Here is a 22,345-nt window from a genome sequence, read left to right as displayed (position 1 = left end):
CCAGGCTACCCTTGAGTTTTACTTTTCATCCACTTAGTAGGCTACCATGTTTTGTGTTAATACATTCTTTTTTCAGGCAGAATATGTCTATCAGTTACTGTGTAACAAGCCAACCTAAAACTTAGTGGCCCAAAATAATCGTCCATTTTATTTGCTCGCTATTCTGTGGATTGCCAGTGTGGTTTCTGCTGGTCTCTGTGCTCATTTAGCTATAGTCAGTTGAAGGTTAGGCTGAGGCTGGTTAGAGTAAGAGGTAGCCTCAGTCATAGGTCAGGGACCTCAGCTGGGATCACTTTTCTTTCCTGTGTGTGTGTTTTCTCACTTTATTGAGATATAATTGACTAATAGAATTATAAGATATTTAAAGTGTACAATGTGGTGATATATCACTACTGGGATGGCTTTTCTGACCATGTGGTCTTTCATCTTCAGAAGACTAACATGGGGGCGCCTGGGTGGCACAGTCTGTTAAACATCAGACTCTTGGTTTCAGCTCAGGTCCTGATCTTGCAGTATCAAGGGTTTGAGCCCCATGTCGGGCTCTGTGCTGACAGCACAGAGCCTGCTTGGGATTCATTCTCTCCCTCTCTCTCTCTCTCTCTCCCTCTCTCTCTCTCTTTCTTTCTCTCTCTCTCTCTCTCTCTCTCTCTCTCTCTCTCTCTCTTTCCTTCTCCCTCTCTCCCCTGTCCCCCACTCGCACTTTTTCTCTCTCAAAATAAATAAACTTGAAAAAATGTTTAAAAAATTAGAATTAAAAAAATAGACTAATATGGACTGCTTTAGGTGCTGGTCTCAGGGTTCCAACAGGGTGAGAGCAGAAGTCTCTCAGTGTCATTTCTGTATTATGTTGGTCAAAGCTAATCTCGAGGGGCTAGCCCAGATTAAAGAGGCGGTGAAATAAACTCCACCTCTTGTGAGAAACAAGTACCAAGTCATATTTCTAAGGAGGCTGCATACCTTCAACCCTCTTTGCAGACAGTCTACCACGGAGCAGCTGGTAAGATATGATGCTTGGGTCATCCTAATTGGGTTTTGGGAGTTCGTTGGTTATCTTTTTGCAGGTAATCCCTCTTCCTACCCTTACCAATGCCAAACTTTTTCTTCAAAGATTCTCAAGTCTTTTATTTGTTCTTCTGACATTGTTCCTGTATCACACTAGTTATTCTGTGTATTTTTCTAGAATCTCTTTGCAAATATGGTACCTGAGCAGTTAGAATTGATACTATTTATTGCATGTACATACAATATGCTGGGCAACCAGTATTATCTTATTATCGTATTTAATGTTCATATTAACTGTTCACGGAAGATATCCCCATTTTATAGAGGGGAACCAGGTTCAGTAAGGTTGTGTAACTTACTCAGAGTCACATTCTGCAAGTGGTAAGCTGAGATTCAGACACTCTTCCTCTCCTTCACATTCATATGTGTGTACTTTTCTCTATCTAGATACACACAAAAATAAATGTGGACTGCCAGTGGAGAGTACATTTGTTTATTACTCTTTGACACTACGCTTTGGAGAGTCTGGAGATATTGAGATAATTTTTCCCTCTAGTGAGAAATGAATGTATAACACAATGGCATAAATCACATATATGCTATGGAGCCAGTGTAATGGGAGCATAGAAAATGGAGCTGATAACAGCCTTCAAATAAGGAGAGAACATCTGAGTTGGGTCCTGAAAGATGGAACTATCAAGACACAGAATGGAGAAAAATGACATTTTTAGCAGAGGGTGCTCTAAAGATACTTTTTAAGCTAAGGAAACTATAAAAACTCTTAGAAGTATGAATTTGCAGTCCACTTAAAATTTGTCTTTTTCACATTCATTATTGTTAAGCTAGGACTTCTGTTAAGCTACCATAATGTTTCACTTTTGTTGATTTCTATTTAAGATTTTAGTCTCTAGATACAAAAAAGCCTTTATTGCTGTTCCCCACCTTGGTGCATCAGCAGATTTCAGGAGTCTGCCTTATGTGTCATTATCTAAGTCTGAGGCAGTGCTAAGTAAACTGCAGAGTAATATTTCATTAAATGTTTTCTAAAAGTAAACATTATATTTTTAATTAATCTAATTTTTCCCCTGACCATTTGTGGATAAATGTAATAAATGTAATTTTCATCTAGCTGAATCATCTAGCTGATTTTTTTCTGTATAACATAAGGCGTGTTAAGTCAGCCATGCCCAAGATCTCTTAATCTCCTGCTTTTGTAACCCTGTCAGTAGAAGAAATTAATACAACAATCTATCCTGTCTTAACAGCAGTTACTACTTTTCTAAATTTATGATTTGTACTTTTCCATCTCTTGTATATTGCATGCTGTTTAAATCAGGAATTATGTTCGTTTTTAACCTGTGGCTGCATTGCTCAGCTATACTAATTATTTTTATGGACAGAGGAGTTTATGTCCTTTAGATCTTTTATGCAGTATTGTGCTGGGTCTTTCTTATGTCTAGTTGATACAGTTTTGTCCCTTAAGTAGAGTACACTTCGTGTTTACCTTTTCTAAATTATATTTGGCTTCTGGTTTTTATGTCACTTCATTCTTTTTGTTTTTATTTTTTATTTTTTTTAGTTTCAAGTTTTTATTTAAATTCCAGTTAGTTAACATACGGTGTAATATTAGTTTCTGGTGTAGAATTTAGTGATTCATCACTTACAACACCCAATGCTTGTCACAAGTGCTCTCCTTAATACCTATCACCTATTTAACCCATCCCCTGCCCACCTCCCTTCCAGCAACCCTCAGTTTATTCCCTAGAGTTAAGAGTGTGTTTTAGGGTTTGCCTGTCTCTCTCTTTTCCTGGCTATGTTCATTTGCTTTGTTTCTTAAATTACACATATGAGTGAAATCATATGGTATTTGTCTTTCTCTGATTGACATATTTCATTTAGCATAATAGTCTCTAGTCCCATCCATGTCACTGCAAATGGCAAGATTTCATTCTTTTTGATGGCTGAGTAATATTCCATTGTGTGTGTGTGTGTGTGTGTAATACATACATACTGCCTCTTCTTTATCCATTCATCAGAGTCATTTGGGCTCTTTCCATAATTTGGCTTTTGTTGGTAATCCTGCTATAAACATCTGGGTGTATGTATTCCTTCAAATCAGTATTTTTGTATCCTTTAGGTATATACCTAGTAGTGTAATTCCTGGATCATAGGGTAGTCTATTTTTAACTTTTTGAGGAACCTCTATACTGTTTTCCAGAGTGGCTGTACCAGTTTACATTCCACCAACAGTGTAAGAGAGCTCCCCTTTCTCCACATCCTCACCAACATCTGTTGTTTTCTGTGTTATGAATTTTAGCCATTCTATATGTCACTTCATTCTTAATCTTATTCTACTAGATTTTTAGTTTTCCAAATAACCTTGTAAGTTAACAGTATGTTGCTCTTTGTTCCTTAGTTTGTTCACCATAGAATTGGTTGAATTTACATTAATTAGAGGTGTGTTCTTGCCAATAGTCGACCTGCTAACTCAGAAGCAAGTTTTCCTTAAGAAATAATGGAAAAGTTAAGGGGCATTAAGGAAGACACTTGTTGGGATGAGCACTGGGTGTTATATGCAGGGGATGAATCACTGGATTCTATTCCTGAAGTCATTATTGCACTGTATGCTAACTAACTTGGATGTAAATTAAAAAAAAAAAAAATGTATGGGGACCAGAAGTAATCTGTGGAAAATTCTTCCCAACATCAGATGTACTATAAAAGTAAGCAGAGGATTTTGTTCTTATTAATGACTCGTCAGAATGAAAATGCTCTCCAGGCAGGAATTGTGGTGCATTGAAGATGACTATAATTCTTTGTCACTCCTTCCAGTAAAAAGAAAGAAAGAAAGAAAGAAAGAAAGAAAGAAAGAAAGAAAGAAAGAAAGAAAGAAAGAAAAAGAGCAGAAGTCATCAAACTCTTAAAGGGCCAGATATAATCACATTTTAGGCTTTTTAGGTCATAGTGTCTGTTGTACCTATCCAATTCCATAGGAGTTAGTGAGAAAGCAGTCATAGACAATACCTAAAGGTATGGGTGTGGTTGTGTTCCAATAAAACTACAAAAACAGTTGGAAAGCTAGGTTTGGCCTCCAGGCGAGTAGTATGCTCATCTCTGGTAAAGAAGATTGTTGAAGGAATGTACTAATGTACTAATAAATTGGAGACGTAATAATCTACATTTGCCTAAACATATTCATATAAAACAGGATTTTGTACTTTATAAATTTTTGCTCACAATGGAAAAATGTGCTTCCTATAAAATTTTCATGATTTTATGTTCTTATAGTATAGAAATTAAAGAGTCACTGTAACCTACCCCCAAGGAGTTCACTATTATTAACAAAATCCTGCATACTTGAATGTGTGTGAAAAATGAGTGAAGAGTGGAATTACAGCAGTGTGAGAAAGTGAAGGTGTAAAATGTCAGAGATGGTGCCATGCTGGTGCCATGCTGCTAAGGGGTGATGAATAGGGAGAAATAGCCCTTGGGCTTTTTTTTTTTTTTTTTTTTTCTCGCTTGCTTTAAAATGGCTACTGTGTAGTGTACTTGGTCTCCCTCTTCCTGAGTGTAGATCTTTGTGCACAACGGGACTGTAATATAACAACTTTGCAGAGTAGACAGACACAGGAACAACAAATAGTACAAACACTTTGCCAGAGGAGGTGGAAACCTGAGTATAGAAAGACAGCTGTATGTATAACGATGGTTACTAACGATCCTATTTTTCTGCCTGGTAACAAGTTTAGTGGACGTTTGTGGCACTTGTGCCATTGCTCTCTTTGGTATTTTGAACAATGTCAACTCATCTAAATAGTGTTTATTGCAGCTCAGTACCCCGTCTCCCTGACAATGACACCAAATACCCCATGACCTACCAAATACCTAATCACTATAGCTAGAGCTGTGCTGTCCAACACAGGAGCCATTACTTGGCATGGGGGTTATTAAGAACTTGATAATCAGAATTAAGATGTGCAATAAAGGCACAATATATACTGGATTTTGAAGACTTAGTACAAAAAAAAAAAGAATTTAAAATATTTACACATTGAAGAATTTAAAATTAATTACAGATTTGAAATAAAGCATTTGAGGATGTATTAGGTTAAATTAAATATATAAAATTAATATATAAAAAGATTGTTTCTCTTTAAAATTTTTTAAATGCAACCCCTAGAAAATTTAAAATTATATGTGTGGCTAGCATTCTGTTTCTATTAGCTCTGGTTTAGAGACTAGTTAATGTAAGATACCTAGATTTGAAGTATGTTTTTCTTAGGTAGTATTAAGTATGGTTTAAATTAATAAAAGTATACCTTACGTACATCATGTGCTAATTGTACACATTCACAACAGGTGTGTTGTACACAACAGGTGTGTTGGCTTGGTAAGCTGAGTCTTACAGATATGTTTGTTCCAACAGGAAAAAGTTGACAACTTATATAAAGCTTTCTAAGTGAACTGTGGTTTTAGGAAGTAAAACTTAAGAGCTCTTTCAAGATCCATCCATTCGTTCATTTTGTTCTGCACCATTTATAACCACTTATTGGGTATATCTGTTGTCAATTTCTTAGCTAATAAATTCGTTATTTGGCATAGATTTTCTTGATTATGAGAACCAGATTACACTCATCTTTGTTCTCTCTGACATTTCTTTCTTCAACTCTGCTTTTCCTTTACAACCTAACTTTTTAACACTATTTCCTCTAAAATCCATTCTGGTATTTCTTGATCTTTTTTGCCTATCTCTCCTCCTTCCCTTCCTCTGAACTCCCAAAAGATATCTGCTTCTGTCTTTTAATCACTTTGTAATTTTAATTTTAATGGTATGTATCCATTATCTCCTCTACTAAAAGGTGCAGACTTCAAAAGAATCTTTTTTGTACTAAATTAAAATCATGTAACTTGATGTATGCAGGTAACCTCTTTAGATCCCATTTATATTAAGGTAGGATTAGTTCTCTTTATGTCCATAGATTTCAATTTTGTTCTGCAGACGTATATACAAATGAAACCATGTTAATGGAATTACCTCAAATCTTGTTTGGAGATCAGACTACTAGGGATAACCTCTACAGATATACTAATCAGGAAGTAAACATATAGTAGTCTTAATGCTTTTCAGAATGATGACAGAAGGAAAAGGGAGATTTCAGGAAGGAGAAAAAGAGAATAGTGAATTGTATCAGTCACAAATAATTATTGAAAAGTACACCAAAGTATAGAGAGGGAAAAACATTTACTTGTATATTACCACTTAGAGGCAACCATTGTTACCCTTTTTACATATGTATAACCTTCTCTGTTCTAAAATGTGTTGATTATAAAAAAATAATACAAGTACATGCTTCTTATAAAAATTCAAACAATATAGAAATATTTAGAATAACAAATTTTCCTTTTCCTTCCTTTGCAGTCCCTCCCTTTCTCCATAATGAACATCTGTTTATAGTATTTGTATAAATACACATTTTTGTTATTCTGATTAACGTATATGAGATTATTCAGTGATTTGGGTTTTTTCTACTTAACATACCTTAGAGATCCTTCCGTATTATGGATCTCTCACATTTTAAAAGTGACTGATAGAATTTTTGAAAAGAAATGCTCATATTAAGAAATTCCAACAGTGCAGAAAAGCACTCAGTAGAATGGTCCCCCAGGCCCATCCCTACTCTGTAGTTCTTGCCTGGATTTTTGTAGAACATTCTAGAAGTCTTTTATGCTTCTTTAGGTTATCTTTCTTTGCCTGCCTGCCTGCATGCCTTCTTTCTTTTTGATGCAAGTGGGACCATATATATATTTTTTTAGTAAGCTTTTACTTTCAAAAATATAGGTGGTGGGGGCGGTGCCTAGGTGCCTCAGTCATTTGAGCATCCCACTTTGGCTCAAGTCATGATCTCAGGGTTTGTGAATTGGAGCCCAATGGGCTTGCTGCTGTCAGCACAGAGCCCACTTCAGATCTTCTGTTCCCATCTCTCTTCACCCCTTTCCCACTCGTGCTGTCTCTCAAAAATAAATAAAACATTTAAAAAAAACTTACAAAAATATAGGAGGGAATCAAACTGGAAAGTTTCTTTTTTTTTCTGGTAAACATGTTTTTTAAGAACTCTTCTCATACTCTTTAATGACTATGATTGTTCATTACATAAAGTACTGTAATTTACCTAACCTTTCTCATCATTAGATGTTTAGATTTGCCAGTTTTTCACTATTACGTTAAAGCTTTTAAAAGTTCATGGTTAAGTGCTTAAATTGTCTCTAGTGTTTTGGCTGCTTTGGAACAAACACCTTTAATATTAGAAGAAAAAAGAAAGATTGAGTTTATTTGCAGTTTACTCCCAATTTCAAAAGTGATGGAAATCAAAGTTCAATTTTGGCTGAATGTACCTTTAAATTGCAAAATATAAATGTCTAGTTTAAATATACTTTTTCTTAGGTTTGTATTAATGTGTAAGTTGACCGGTTACTAAACCCCCGTTCTATGATTCTATGTAAAATTTTACAATGAAGGCATAATCCTTTATCAGCTTTTAATGTAAAATTTGTGAAATGATAGGTGATGAATGGATTTTTGTTTTTGTTTTTTAATCAGTGACTTTTTTGAACGAACCATTCTGTGCAACAGTCTTGTGTGGAGTTGTGCTGTGACGGGTAGACCTGGACTGACCTATCAGGAAGCACTTGAGTCAGAGAAAAAAGCAAGACAGAATCTTCAGAGTTTTCCAGAACCACTAATTATTCCAGTTTTATACTTGACCAACCTTACCCATCGTTCACGCTTACATGAAATCTGTGATGATATTTTTGCATATGTCAAGGATCGATATTTTGTTGAAGAAACTGTGGAAGTCATTAGGAACAATGGTGCAAGGTAAAGTACTTTTAATTTTTCCTTTTGATACCCATACATTCACATTACTCAAAATTCAGAATACACAAAAAGGTAAACTTAGGAAAACTTCCTGTCTTCTGTCCTCCCAGTACTCTCTTACCCTCCCCACATATAGCCCTAGTGTTAGCAGTTTCTTATATATTTTTCCAAAGCTAATTTTTACACAAACCACCAAAAACATGTGCTTGCCTAGATACTTGTACACATATATGCGTAAGCACACACAATCTCCTGCCCCTTTTTAATGCAAAAGGTAACATACTGTATACCTTTTTCATTTAAAATATCTTGAAGATCAGTCCATTGCTTTATGAAACAACTTTCTTCTCTTTTTTATTTACTGTATAAAATGTTCCATTATATGGAAGTTCCATCTTTATTTCAGAGTAAAAAAAACTTAGGGGCGCCTGGGTGGCTCAGTCGGTTAAGCGTCTGACTTCGCTCAGGTCATGATCTCACGGTCCGTGGGTTCGAGCCCCGCGTCGGGCTCTGGGCTGACCGCTCAGAGCCTGGAGCCTGTTTCGGATTCTGTGTCTCCCTCTTTCTCTGACCCTCCCCTATTCGTGCTCTCTCCCTCTCTGTCTCAAAAATAAGTAAATGTTAAAAAAAAAAATAAAAAAAAACAAAACAAAACTTAAAGGTCATCTACTTTGTCCTCATTGTGTTACCTAATACTTAAAATATGCATGTATTTCTTCCTGAGTTTTAGTAAGCTCCTTTGATAATATGAGGATTGAGCTTTATACACTCCACTAAGTTCTCTTTCGCAGCTCTTCAAGAAAAGAATGAATTTTTCATATAAAAAATTTTAAATGACATTATCTATGGCACTAAGTTAAAAATTATTGAATTATTGCTGCTTTCCTGAAGTCTTAAGCATTTGTGATTATCTAGTCATTAATATTTATCATAGTAATCTTTATTTGCATTAAAACTTTTTATATTGGAATCATACATAGTTTTCTGTAACTTTATTTCTTTCCCCTAGTGTAACGTGTACAGGGTTTATCCACATTGTAGCATGTATCAGTATTTTATTTTTAATGATAAATTCTACCGTATGGATCTATCACATTTTGTCTATTCATCAGTTGACAGATAGTTAGGTTGTTTGCACTTTTTGGCTATTCTAAATAATGCTCTTATAGGCATTCATGTACAAGTTTTTGTGTGAACATATGTTCTCAGTTCTCTTGGGGATGCACCTAGAAGTAGAATTTCTAAGTTGTATGGTAACTCTGTGTTTAGCATTTGAAGAACCTCCACACTTCAAGAGCTACTGCATCATTTGACATTCCCACTACCAGTGTATCAGAGTTGCAGTTTCTCCACATCTTCACCAAGTCATATCTGTGCACAATCTGTTATTGTCCATCTCTTTTATTTTGCCATCCTAGTGGGTGTGGAATGGTATCTTGTGGCAGTTTTGATTTGCATTTCCCTAATGACTATGTTAAGCATTGTTTCATGTGCTTACTGATCATTTATGTGTCTTCTTTGGAGAAATGTCTGTTCTGGTTCTTTGCCCATTTTTAAATTCAGTTCTTTATCTTTTTTACTACTGAGTTGTAAGAGTTCTTTGTGTTTTTGGATACACGTCCTTTATGTGATTTGCAAATATTTGCTTCCATTCTAGGAGTTGTCTTTTCACTTTCTTGATGGTACCATTTGTAGTACCATCTCCCTTTGCTTTTAACTTTTGTTTCTACTTATTAATGACATAAACCTTTTGTTTCTGTCTCTGGTAGTACTTACTAGTGGTCTTCAAGACTGCTTCATCCTCTAGAATTAGATTTACTGGAAAGGACATGCTGAGTTACAGAGAAATGGGACAGAGGCCATTCTTAGGTTGAGTTAATAAGTATAGGTATTCTGGATCTTTTCGCCTCAGTATTCTTTTCTTCTTGTCTCGTTTACCTTTCAGTATTCCTCCCCTCTTTCTTGTTGCCTTTTATAAGTATAGATTAGGTGCTTCCCTAATCAACAAGACTTTCTGTTTTGAAATAAGCAATCAGCTAACAGATTCTTCTAGAAGATCTTTGTCATTGCTATGGCAGAATAGTAAAGAGAACAGCTGACTACTTGACTGAGGGAAGGATTTAGCTCTTTATCTCCTCCATCCTGATTACCACCCAGCTTGCCTACCAGTTGTACAGACATTTGTTCTCAGCTACTTCCTTAGAGCCTACAGAAGAAGTGAGAGTGTTATGGTGGTCTTATGTAAAGAACCCTAAACTAGGAGTCAGGTCTATTAATTTTAAATACCTGCCAGATGCTTTATGTACATATTATACCAGCAGATAAGACCTTATTGTTTCCATTTACGGATGAGGAAAACAGAGGTCCAAAGAAGTCGATATTTTTATAATGTTTATCATACATATACTGATCTCCTGTGTACTTGCACTGTTCTAGATGCTGGAAATACAGCAGTGAACAAAACAGTCATGGAGCTTCCATTCCAGTCTTACAAGTAGTAAGTGGTAGGATTTAAATTGAGGTAGAACTGGGGTGTCTAACTGGCTCAGTCGGTAAAGACAGTGATTCTCCATCTCAGGATCATGAGTTCGGCCCTTGTGTTGGGCGTAGAGCCTACTTTAAAAAACAATTTTTTTTTTAAATTCAGATAGAACTGATTTATAAAATCACTGTAATTTCTTTCACTGGAACTGTATCATTGCCTCCTTGGTTTTGGATTCTGCCATTTACTTGCTCTGAGCAAGTATTTTAAACTCTTTATGCTTTTGTCTTTTTTCATCTATTAAATGGATCCCTGCCCCTCCCAGGTTCGCCGCACAGGATGAAATGATATAATGAATGTGAATTTTTTAAATCTGTATTACATAATGTTGCCATTTGATAGCAGTGTCTTACTAGTATTTGAATGTGCATATTGGGGACCATGCAGTTTGGTGGGGGAAGGGGGATTGTTTCATGAGAGATATCCATAGAGGATGTGAGGCTACAATAATTGCCTGGGACACTGTAACCAGGAATCAAATTTCTCAGTTGTAGCTTTGAAAAGAAACCCCACAGTTAATTTCACTAAGAAAGACAGTTGTTTGGTTTTGAAGATAGCCATCCCACGTTTGTACATGGTCTTCTAAAAAATGCTACACAAGCTAATGCTAATTATCATTGTTTAGTGAAGCGTTGGGAGGATGGTGATCTAGAACTTAAGCATTTAAGTTAAGCATAAACCCATCTTCTCCACCCTACCCTGGAATTGGAAAATTAAATCAGGAAAAATAAGGTGAAAACCACACAACAAATACACATTTTAGATTTGTGAGTCATCTTTCAGTTGAAGGATAGAGCTAGAGTTTGAGACAATCTGAAAAATTGAATCAATATAATTGTGTATTTGGTTGTCTTTTAAAATTAAAGTGGACTTTGGGCAACTTGTTTTCAGACATTTTATAAGTACAGTCAAGATATTCTAGGAGTTCACAGGAGTTGGAAGCAACAGATGTGAGGGGGTACCTCTAAAAAGTAGGTATATTGACAGTAAGAAGTGGCACCTGACAGGAAAGAAGGAGATGGAATAAACATTAACTACTAGCTAATGGTTAAGTATACTGGCCTGGCTTAGTATATTGTTTGGTAGCATTAGAAGGCATTGCAGAGTTGAGAGTATACTAGCATTTATTGAACTTTTCCTGCATGCTAGGCAGTGTACCATATGCTTTCATTTTAATTCTCATGATATGGATAGGTGACCCCGAATTTTCCAAAAGTTATATGCTCCTTAGTATTTACTCAGAGGAGTTGAAAACCTAACGTCCACAAAGACCTACAGATGAATGTGTATAGCAGCTTTATTAATAACTTCCAAATTTTGAAAGCAACCAAAACGTCCTTTCCTAGGTGAATGGATGAACTGTGGTACATCCACATAATGGAGTATTGTTCAGTGCTAAAAAGAAATGAGCTATCAAGTCGTGAAAAGACCAGAAGGAACCTTAAATGACTATTACTGTGTAATAGAAACCAATCTGAAAAGGGTACATATGGTATGATTCTAACTTATGACCTAGAAAAGGCAAAACTGTGGATACAGTAAAACGATCAGTGGTTGCCCGTGACTGAGGTGGAGCTGGAGAGAGGTGAATAGGTGGTGCACAGCGGCTGTTTAAGTCAGTGAAAATAGTCTGTGTACTGTAATGATGGATACATGTCATATACATTTGTCCACCCATAGAATGTATAACACCAAGATTGAGCTCTAATGTAAGCTACAGACTTCAAATAAGAATGATGTGTCAGTGTAGATTCATCACTTGTAACAAATGTACCTCTGGTAGGGGGATGTTGATAATTGGAGAGGCTATGAATGTGGGGCAGCAAGGGGTATATGGGAAATCTCAATATCTTCCTCTCAGTTTTGCTGTGAATCTTAAAAACTTCTGTAAAAAACTAAAGTCTTTACATGAACTATAAAAATTGTGTGCTCTGCCTATTAAGACTGAGCTTTATAATTTTTTTAAAAATCTGCTTTTTCTCCCATAAAGATCCCTATGTATCAGAGAAAATTATAAAAGGTGAAGGCCTAGAGTGCACTTCCCAAGTGCTCTTTCAGAGATAATCACTGTCAAAAATTAGTGCATAGTTTTCTTTTTTTCTATACTACACTAAATTTAAAAAAATATATCAATCTGCTTTTTCACTTATTAGTGGTTTAGATATTTTCTTATATCAAAATACATAGATGTGCATCATTTCTAATTGGTTTTGCATAAACTGGTTAAACTACTGGTTCCTAAAAAGCTATTCACTTTTTCTGAGGCTGGAGAAAGTTATTTCTTTGCTAGCCTTGTATGAATTTTCCCTTTGAAAATAATAAACTGTATTTTCTTCCAAATAATCTCTGACCTTTCACTGATAGATCTTTTTCCCTATGTAAATTATAAATCAGTGGAAATAGCAAAATTGGAACTGTACCAAAGAGTTTCTTTTTGTTTTTTTAATATTAAAAATAATTTATTGTTAAATTGGTTTCCATGCAACACCCAGTGCTCATCCCAACAGGTGCCCTCCTCAATGCCCATCACCCACTTTCCCCTCTCCCCCACCCCCCATCAACCCTCAGTTTGTTCTCAGTATTTAAGAGTCTCTTATGGTTTACTTCCCTCCCTCTCTGTAACTACCCCCCCCCCCCCGCCATGGTCTTCTGTTAAGTTTCTCAGGATACACATATGAGTGAAAACATATGGTATCTGTCTTTCTCTGCCTTATTTCACTTAGCATAATACCCTCCAGTTCCATCCACGTTGCTACAAATGGCCAGATTTCATTCTTTCTCATTGCCAAGTAGTATTCCATTGTATGTATAAACCACATCTTCTTTATCCATTCGTCAGTCGATGGACATTTAGACTCTTTCCATAATTTGGCTATTGTTGAAAGTGCTGCTATAAACATTGGGGTACATGTGCCCCTATGCATCAGCACTCCTGTATCCCTTGGGTAAATCCCTAGCAGTGGGTCATAGGCTAGATTTATTTTTAATTTTTTGAGGAACCTCCACACTGTTTTCCAGAAGAGTTTCATTTATAGCCAGATTTTCCCAAATATTATCCCCATACTACTTAGATTTAAAATTTACAAAGTGTTATCTGGTTAGGGAGCATAAGAGACTATTGTTCAGTATTATTTTTAGAACTGCTCTGTAAAATAAAGATCGCAGAATTCTTTTTAATCTGAGAAACTGATATTTGGCATTATAATACTGACCAACCAACTAAAACTTTTAACTGTATTTTTTTTTTTTTTTGAGTTTATTTATTTTGAGAGAGAAGGAGCATGCGTGTGCAAGGGGGAGGACCAGGGAGAGAGAGTGAGAGAGAGAATCCCAAGCAGGCTCCCTCTGCCCCCGTCAGTGTGGAACCCAGCGTGGGGCTCAATCCCGTGAACCGAGAGATCATGACCTGAGCTGAAATCAAGAGTCAGACATTTGAGAGTCAGGCACCCTGAGCTTTTTAACTGTATTAAAGTATATTTCCTATAGCTTTATAGCTGGAATGCTTTAAGTGCTTTAGTCGTATGAAGTAAAAGAAAATTAGCGTTAAAACCTATAATATAGAAAGTAGGCACTTCGTATTTATTAGAATTGGAAATGAGAAAATGAACTTTTATTTTATTTTATTTTTTTTAACGTTTATTTATTTTTGAAGGAGAGAGAGACGCAGGGTGAGCAGGGAGGGGCAGAGAGAGAAGGAGACACAGAATCCGAAGCAGGTTCCAGGCTCTGAGCTGTCAGCACAGAGCCCAACGCGGGGCTCAAACTCACAAGCCATGAGATCATACCCTAGCCGAAGTCGTATGCTCAACCGACTGAGCCACCCAGGTGCCCCGAAAATGAACTTTTAAATCTTTGGGTTCTTTTTTTTTTTTCATTGCTAGCCTAAATGGTATTAGTGAAGCAAAATTAATTAAACTGCATTAATATTGAGGACAAAGAGAAATACTAAATATATTGAGAAGGTAGGATGAACATAAAAGATATGTGAGGACCAAATCTAGTTATTTTTTTAATGTTTATTTATTTTTGAGAGAGAGCCCAAGCAGAGGAGAGGTGAGGTGGGGGCGGGGGGTGGGGGAACAGAGGATCCAAAGTGGGCTCTGTGCAGGCTTGAACTCGTGAACCATGAGATCATAACCTGAGCCAAAATTGATGCTTAAGCAACTGAGCCATTCAGGCACCCCAGATTTAGTTATTTTTATTTAAGCATACATGTTTGGATGTCAGTGATTGATCCAGGTGGGATTAATCAAAGAGAAGTTTTTGGGAACAGGTTATTTGACTAGAAATCTTTTGAAGGCAGAGAAAAATATAAATTAGTAGGAAAGGATTAAAGAAGGCTTCCTATTTAGATGCAAAGATAGTATAGAATTTTTAGCAACATGTATTGGTTAAATTCGTATCATAACTCTTTCAGAAAGTAGGCTTTCTATTGAGCAGCTTACACTACTGATCTTTTCTTTTTTTTTTTTTTTTTTTTAATTTTAAGTAAGCTCCACGCCCAACATAGGGCTAAAACTCACAACTCTAAGATCAAGAGTCACATGCTCTAACAACTGAGACAGGCAGGTGCCCCACTATTGATCTTTTAAGGTCACAATTTCTGGTTCTCAGCCAAAGAGAGTCTTTAACAACATCCAAAAATTGTTTTCAATCTTTAGTTCTCAGTGACCCTAGTATGTTGATGATGTAATTTTTAATACAAAAAAGAAAAAAAAGGAGACTGTTTGGAACAGCTGTTCTTTCTTTGGAATTCTAAGTTAAAGTGAAACTACCTTCTTTAGATATATATAGTGTTTGTTGTATGTACCAAAGACCCATACTTACAACCCTACTGACTCCTGGATTGTCATTGCTAGTTCAGGAGTTAAAATTTAGAATCCTTATTTACTTGCATAATAATAAATTAGGCCATCCTGGGAAATTATTTTTATACTCTAAAAATCCTATAGTCACAAAAATAAATGAAAATAAATTTTTTTTCTAGGCAAGTTTAATTTAAATCACTTATAAAGATTATGTTGTATTTCTGTATGGACTTAACAAAATAGTTCAGTAAAGTTTAGACTGATCATACATACTTACTCATTTTCTTCAGTATTCTAAAGGCATTCAAATTGCTTTAACCAATAGGAACATCTGTCTAATACCACTCAAAAGTCTTTGAATGTTAAATATTGGGGGTGAGGGTGGTTAGTCTCTGGCAACTTCTTTACTGATCCTTTGCATTAATGCCAAGTACAAACAGTAAGCTGAATCTCCCCCCAGGACTTACAGTCATTACTGTGGAGGTAAGAAAAATGATAAAAGTGGGGAGTTGGTAAATAAAGTGAGGTTCACCTCTTTTCTAACATAAAAGGAAGTCAGATATTTACTTCAATTTGTATCTCATTGAACTTGGTTAGTAGCAGGATGGTGAAGTAGAACAGTAGTAGTTTTGAAATTCTTATTTCCCTGTGGCAAGAGAATATTAGTGACTAATATCACAAAAAAGGAGAGACTATGTATAGCTACTTCTGTCCTGAAATCCCTGTTAGAAATAAAAGGGAAATTCATGTCTACATGGTTATTACATGGGTTTAGGTCTGAGAAATTAGAGCCTCTTCTGAATAAAATCTCTCTCCTATATCTTTGTTTACCTCCTTTGGGATCTGTTTCATTTGGCCAATATAAGATCAGTTCTTAATAAACAACTTTCTTCATAGATACTTTGAATTAGTTGAGAATAAGATAAAATTGTAGTCTGTTAATTTTCCAAGCTGTCTTGGAGGCCAGTAGTATGGTGTGTAAGTGGAATTCATTTGACCTATGGTTCTCAATTAGTATTTTAAAAATGAGGTTTATCTTTTTTCTTAGATGAAGTCAGAGACCATCCAAAGATTAAAGTTAAGAAGAACTAGGAAAAATGACATAAGCTAAACTAATTTTTGGTGAAAGGAAAAGGAGTGACAAAAGTACAAATAAAATCTACTCATCATTAAAGGCCAGGAAGAATCCTTTGTTGTTTAAATTAAAAACATACGCCAAGAGAATAATTCTGAGCAGATGTTGGTATACTTTTTTTAAAATAAGGGGCCAGATAGTAAATATTATAGACTGTGTAGTTCATATGGTTTCAGTTGCAGCAACCCAACTCTGCTGTTGGAGTGCAAAAGCAGCCATAGACAGTATATGAATGAGCACGGGTGTATTCTAATAGTTCTCTATTTATAAATACTGAAACTTGAATATCTTGTTATTTTCACATATCACAAAGTCTTCTTCTGACTTTGAAATTATTTAAATATGTATAAATTATTCTTAGCTTGCAGACCATACATACAAAAACAGGAGATAAGTTAGATCTGGCTCACAGGCCATATAGTGTGCTGATGATTCCTGGAATAGAGGAAAGGTACTGCTTTACAGAGATCCCTTTTTTATTTAGAACTTCAGAGTATGGCATGCAGAAGTGGCTTGGTAGAAAATCTTTTGGAGCCAAACTGTTGTTTCTGGGAACCTTCTTTCTTAATCTGTAAAACTGAAATACTGTCTATATTCATAGGGTGGTTGTGTTAGCTTTTGCCAAATAACAAACTGCCTGCAAAACTAAGTGGCCTAAATCGATAAACCTTATTCTCACAATTGGTTGGCTGAAATGTTCCTGTGATCTGGGCTGGCCTGTCTGGGGCTGGATTGTCTAGATCCTCTACTTTAGAATAGCCTTACTCACATATCTGGGGCCTCAGAGTTGGGTGGCTACTTTCATTTCACCCTTCAGGAAGCTACTAATCCAAACTCGTTCCCAGGGTGGTAGCAAGGTTCCCAGCAGCAAGAGAGGGCAAGCTTCAGTGTGCAAGCACATTTCAAGCCTCAGCATGCTACATATTGCTAGTATTCCGTTGACCAAAGCAAGTCACATGAACAAATCCAGAGATCAAGTGGGAGGGAATCAGAGTGGTATGATTCAATGGGGCCATAACTGTGACAGTCATCTGCCACAGTAGTTAGTATTTGTTAGGAGCCCAGCATAGTGCCTGCCACATAAAGCACTCAGTAAATGTTTATTGCTTTCAGTACTTGTCAGAGACCAGTGAAGAAGAGTCTTCCAGCTGTGATGACTCATCCTTTTTTTAGTCAGTCCCTAATTTTCTTACATCATAGTCACTGTTCTTGAGAGTTTGCTATATGTCATTTTAGGGAGATGATGACCATACCTATAAACTTTTGAGAGCTTACTATATGCCAGACACTGAGCTTTTTATTTATAAGATCTTATTTAATTCCTGCAACAGCCATATGTAGTAAGTGCTCATTTGCCCATTTTGCAATTGAGAAGCTCATACACAGAGGCTCATTAACTAAAATTTGCTCAAGGTCACAAGTAGTATAATTTCCAAGCACAGGCAGTGTCAGAATCCGTGTTCTTCTGTTTGAGAGAAACAGATGAGTGAAAAAAAAATTAAAGAATAGAATTAAAAGATTGTAGTTGAATGTACTCATTGTCCACTATTTACTTTTCCCTTTACCTGAACATTTTATAATTTGTCTAAATGGGAAGAGATACAGGATTTTATATATGTGGTTAGATTAATCTTTTGATCATTTGTTCTAAGAGTGATGCAGGTCATATTGTAAGTGTCTGAAAATCATCATCTTTTGATCATTGATTCTAAGGGGGAAAAAAGCTTCAGTATTTAAATAGGTTTCCTGGTTAAATTCTTAATCACTGTTCTTATCAGAGGGTACTTTAATTATTTTACTTTTGTAGTCTGAGCTGTTTAAGCTTTCTTCTTTTCAAATATTTTGTTTTAGATGAAAGATGCTATCTAGTAGCAACAAAAGGAGACTGCAAGTATGGCGAAAAACTGTAATTTTTATTTATTGACTTTCTATCTTTTTTTTTTTAATGTTTTATTTTTGAGACAGAGAGAGACAGAACATGAACAGGGGAGGGTCAGAGAGAGAGAGGGATACTCAGAATCCGAAACAGGCTCCAGGCTCTGAGCTGTCAGCACAGAGCCCGACGCGGGGCTCGAACTCACGGACCGCGAGATCGTGACCTGAGCCGAAGTCGGACGCTTAACCGACTGAGCCACCCAGGCGCCCCTATTGACTTTCTATCTTTTGGCACAGTTCCCAGGAATGAAAAATGCAGTTATGTCTTTTTTCTTGGAAGTGGTAGGGAATATTAAATTTAGTACTTAAAAGTATACACAAATTTTATGATTCATTAACAAGCATTGTGTGCTCAGTTGTCACTTTGTAGGTATTGGAAAGAGGGTAGTGACTAAGACAAGGACTAGGGACTTAGGTTCAAATGCAAGAGACAGAAACCCACGAATCAACATGATAATTCAGATTCTGATGAATGTTGTAAAGAAAATAAAACTTGATGGGATAGAGTCTTGAGTCATAATTTTTTCTTTTAGTCAATTAAATTCAATATTGTGTCTGTAAACTACTGTGTTGGATGCCACAGGTTAATCTAATATGAGTAAAGCACTAGTACTTTTTTTTTCTCAAGTAGAACACAGGTAGTAGGGATAGAGTTTGCAGGGCAAATAGAAGTGAAATACATATGAAAGATTAATAAAGGATTGGATAAGAAGTGCTATAAGAGGACATAGAAGGGAGGGAGAATTGGAGGAAAGTAGTCAAAAAGGTACAAACTTCCAGCAATAGGGGAACCGGGGTGACTCAGTCAATTGAGTGTCTGACTTTGTTTCTGGTCATGGTCTCCCAGTTCATGAGTTCGAGCCCCCCATCGGGCTCGTTCCTGTTAGCATAGAGCCTGCTTCAGATCTTCTGTCCCCCGTGTCTCTCTGCCCCTTCCCTGCTTGTGCTCTCCCTCCCAAAAACAAATAAATCTTCAAAAATATATATTTTTAAAAAATTCCGATTAAAAAATGAATAAGTACTAGGGATATGATGTACAACATGACTGTAGCTAACACTACTGTATGACATATAGGAAAGTTGTTAAGCAAATAAATACATCTTAAGAGTTCTCATCGCAAGGAGAAAATTTTTTCTTCATTCTTTTTTTTGCATCTAGATGTGATGGTGGATGTTAGCTGAACCTATTCTAATGTTTTTTTGGTTTTTTTTTTAAGACAGAGACAGAGCATGAGTGGGGATGGGACAGAGAGGGAGGGAGACACAGAATCTGAAGCAGGCTCCAGGCTCTGAGCTGTCAGCACAGAGTCCCACATGCAGCTCGAACTCATGAACCACGAGATGATGACCTGAGCCTAAGTCGGACACTTAACTGACTGAGCCCCCCGGGAGCCCCTGAACTATGACTATTTAAAACAAATTACTTTTTTTTTTTTATAATTTATTGTCAAATTGGTTTCCATACAACACGCAGTGTTCATTCCAACAGGTGCCCTCCTCGGTGCCCATCACCCACTTTCCCCTTTCCCCTACCCCCGTCAACCCTCAGTTTGTTCCCAGTATTTAAGTCTCTTATGGTTTGCCTCCTTCCTTCTCTGTAACTTTTTTTTCCCCCTTCCCCTCCCCCATGGTCTTCTGTTAAGTTTCTCAGGATACACATATGAGTGAAAACATATGGTATCTGTCTTTCTCTGCCTGACTTATTTCATTTAGCATAATGCTTTCCAGTTCCATCCATGTTGCTACAAATGGCCAGATTTCATTCTTTCTCATTGCCAAGTAGTATTCCATTGTATGTATAAACCACATCTTCTTTATCCATTCGTCAGTTGATGGACATTTAGTCTCTTCCCATAATTTGGCTATAAAACGAATTACTTTTAAAACAAAAACAACTTTTTAAATAAAATTTTTTTTTCAACGTTTATTTATTTTTTTTGGGACAGAGAGACAGAGCATGAACGGGGGAGGGGCAGAGAGAGAGGGAGACACAGAATCGGAAACAGGCTCCAGGCTCTGAGCCATCAGCCCAGAGCCTGACGCGGGGCTCGAACTCAACAGACCGCGAGATCGTGACCTGGCTGAAGTCGGACGCTTAACCGACTGCGCCACCCAGGCGCCCCCAAAAACAACTTTTTGAGGGAAGAGGATATACCATATTCTTATAAAAGTCGATTTCCATGCTTAGCTTGTTACTGTTTATAGATTTGTTGCTAACTTCTGTGTCCTCAGATTCTGTTCTTGCTGCTGTTCCACAGACTTGGTTTCACTCTTAAAAGTATTGTAAGTTGTTAGCACTTGAGGAGCCTCTTGACTGTGTAGGCTTAAAGCTCTGAAATACCCTTGAGTCAATACGGTGTATCTGTTCTCCCTCAACTCCAGTGATAGAGTGGAAGATTCGGAGTCAAAGCTAAAGTTTTGGCTGTATCCTTACAGACTGTATGACCATGAGCAAATGATTTAACTTTTCTGACACTGCAAAATTTATAACTTGCAGAGTTGGTATGAAGAGAGAATTATGTGTAACTTGTGTACTTAATCTGACATACAGGAACTCTGATAATAATAAGGACCATCTTTTGATTGTCAGCCTCTACTCTGTCCTCAAATAATAGAGCATAACTTTAATTTAGGAAGGTTCTGTATCTTTGGAAACCCATTAGCTAGGTCTTAATTCATGATTCTTCCACCTTTTTTACACTCCAATCTTCTTTGGACTCACTAGAACCAAGAAATTGTAGAAAGTGGATTTGAAAGACACAGACTAAGTCTATTTGGAAATCTATTAGAAGGTGTTGACTTGGGAGCTCCTGGGTGGCTCAGTTGGTTGAGTGCCCAACTTCAGCTCAGGTCATGATCTCACGGTTTGTGAGTTCCTGTCAGCATGGAGCCTGCTTCTGATCCTCTTTCCACCTGCCCACACACCTCCCCCACTTGTGCTCCCTCTCTCTCAAAAATAAATAAAACATTAAAAAAAAAAAGTGTCAACTTGGCATTTTGAATAGTTAACTGATATTTAGCTAAGCACCAGTGAGTAGGCCTGGCCTTGCTTAGATTAGCAAGAAATGCAGAAATGCAGAAAGAGAGAGAGGGGGAAAGAAAGGAAAGAAAGAAAGGAAAGAAAGAAAGAAAGAAAGAAAGAAAGAAAGAAAGAAAGAAAGAAAGAAAAGAGAAAGAAGAAAGAAAAGAGAGAGAGAGAAAGAAAAAGAAAGGAAGGAAGAAAAGAAAAGAAGCAAGGAAGGAGAGAAGAGAAAGGAAGGAAGGAAGAAAGAAAAATTTTTAATCTGTGGTTTGTGCAAAATTGTTAGCTTTGGTAATAACTAGTATAATTTATATATAAGATATCTCCTACATTCTAGGCTATGTCTGTCTCTGTACTGTACTGGTTTGCTTCTCCCTTATTCTGTCAGGGATTTATATTTCTTATCTGTTATTTTTCTGTTGGTTTTAAAGAAATTTGTTGTTAAATTATTAGAGCTCTGTGGGCCCTACTGGGGGTCATAGGCTGTTCCCTTCAGTGGACTGTCAAACTGTTTTAGACACTACATCAATCATACCTGAGCCCAGAGTAGATTCATTTACTTTGTTTTTCCTTCGTGACCACCACCACCATCACCATTTTGGAGCACTCAGCTGAGCTCGGCCAGTGAAAAACTATTTCTTTTTGTAACTTGAACCTTGTCAAATGTTCACTGAAGAGCTTCCCTTCCCTCCACCATGGGGAACTCTGAGCAAACCATCCCTGGATAGGATACCCAGGGTCCATTTGAGGTGAAGGGGTTTAAGAGAGAAAAACTTTCAGTTACAAAATAAGTAAGTCATGGAAATGAAAAGTACAGAATAGGGAATATAGTCAATAATGTTGTAATAACACTGTATGGTGACAGATGGCGACTGTGCTTATCGTTGTAAGTACTGCATAATGTACAGAATTGTTGAATCACAGTGTTGTATACCTGAAATGAATGTAGCATTATATTGTCAACTATGCCTCAGTAATACATTTTTTTTAAATGGGTCCATTTGATTTCTTGCATACTTTTGTG

The 22,345-nt window shown here is 36.6% G+C and overlaps 1 protein-coding gene across 5 annotated transcripts in view; it reads left to right on the top strand.

Moving 5' to 3' along the window:
• Positions 1–22,345, top strand: part of BAZ1A (bromodomain adjacent to zinc finger domain 1A) — a 101,705-nt gene that overhangs the window by 6,408 nt on the left and 72,952 nt on the right. For all 5 annotated transcript variants that reach the window (XM_047075596.1, XM_047075594.1, XM_047075595.1 and 2 more), the window contains one exon: positions 7,601–7,879. In XM_047075596.1, the coding sequence (XP_046931552.1) occupies positions 7,601–7,879 (279 nt within the window). The remainder of the gene's footprint in view (positions 1–7,600; positions 7,880–22,345) is intronic.

Source organism: Lynx rufus, unplaced genomic scaffold, assembly GCF_022079265.1.
Source record: "Lynx rufus isolate CCGP_SWC_20201006 ecotype Redwood Valley unplaced genomic scaffold, mLynRuf1.p SCAF_13, whole genome shotgun sequence".
Lineage (NCBI taxonomy): Eukaryota > Metazoa > Chordata > Mammalia > Carnivora > Felidae > Lynx > Lynx rufus.
This window is presented reverse-complemented; position numbering and strand designations above follow the sequence as displayed.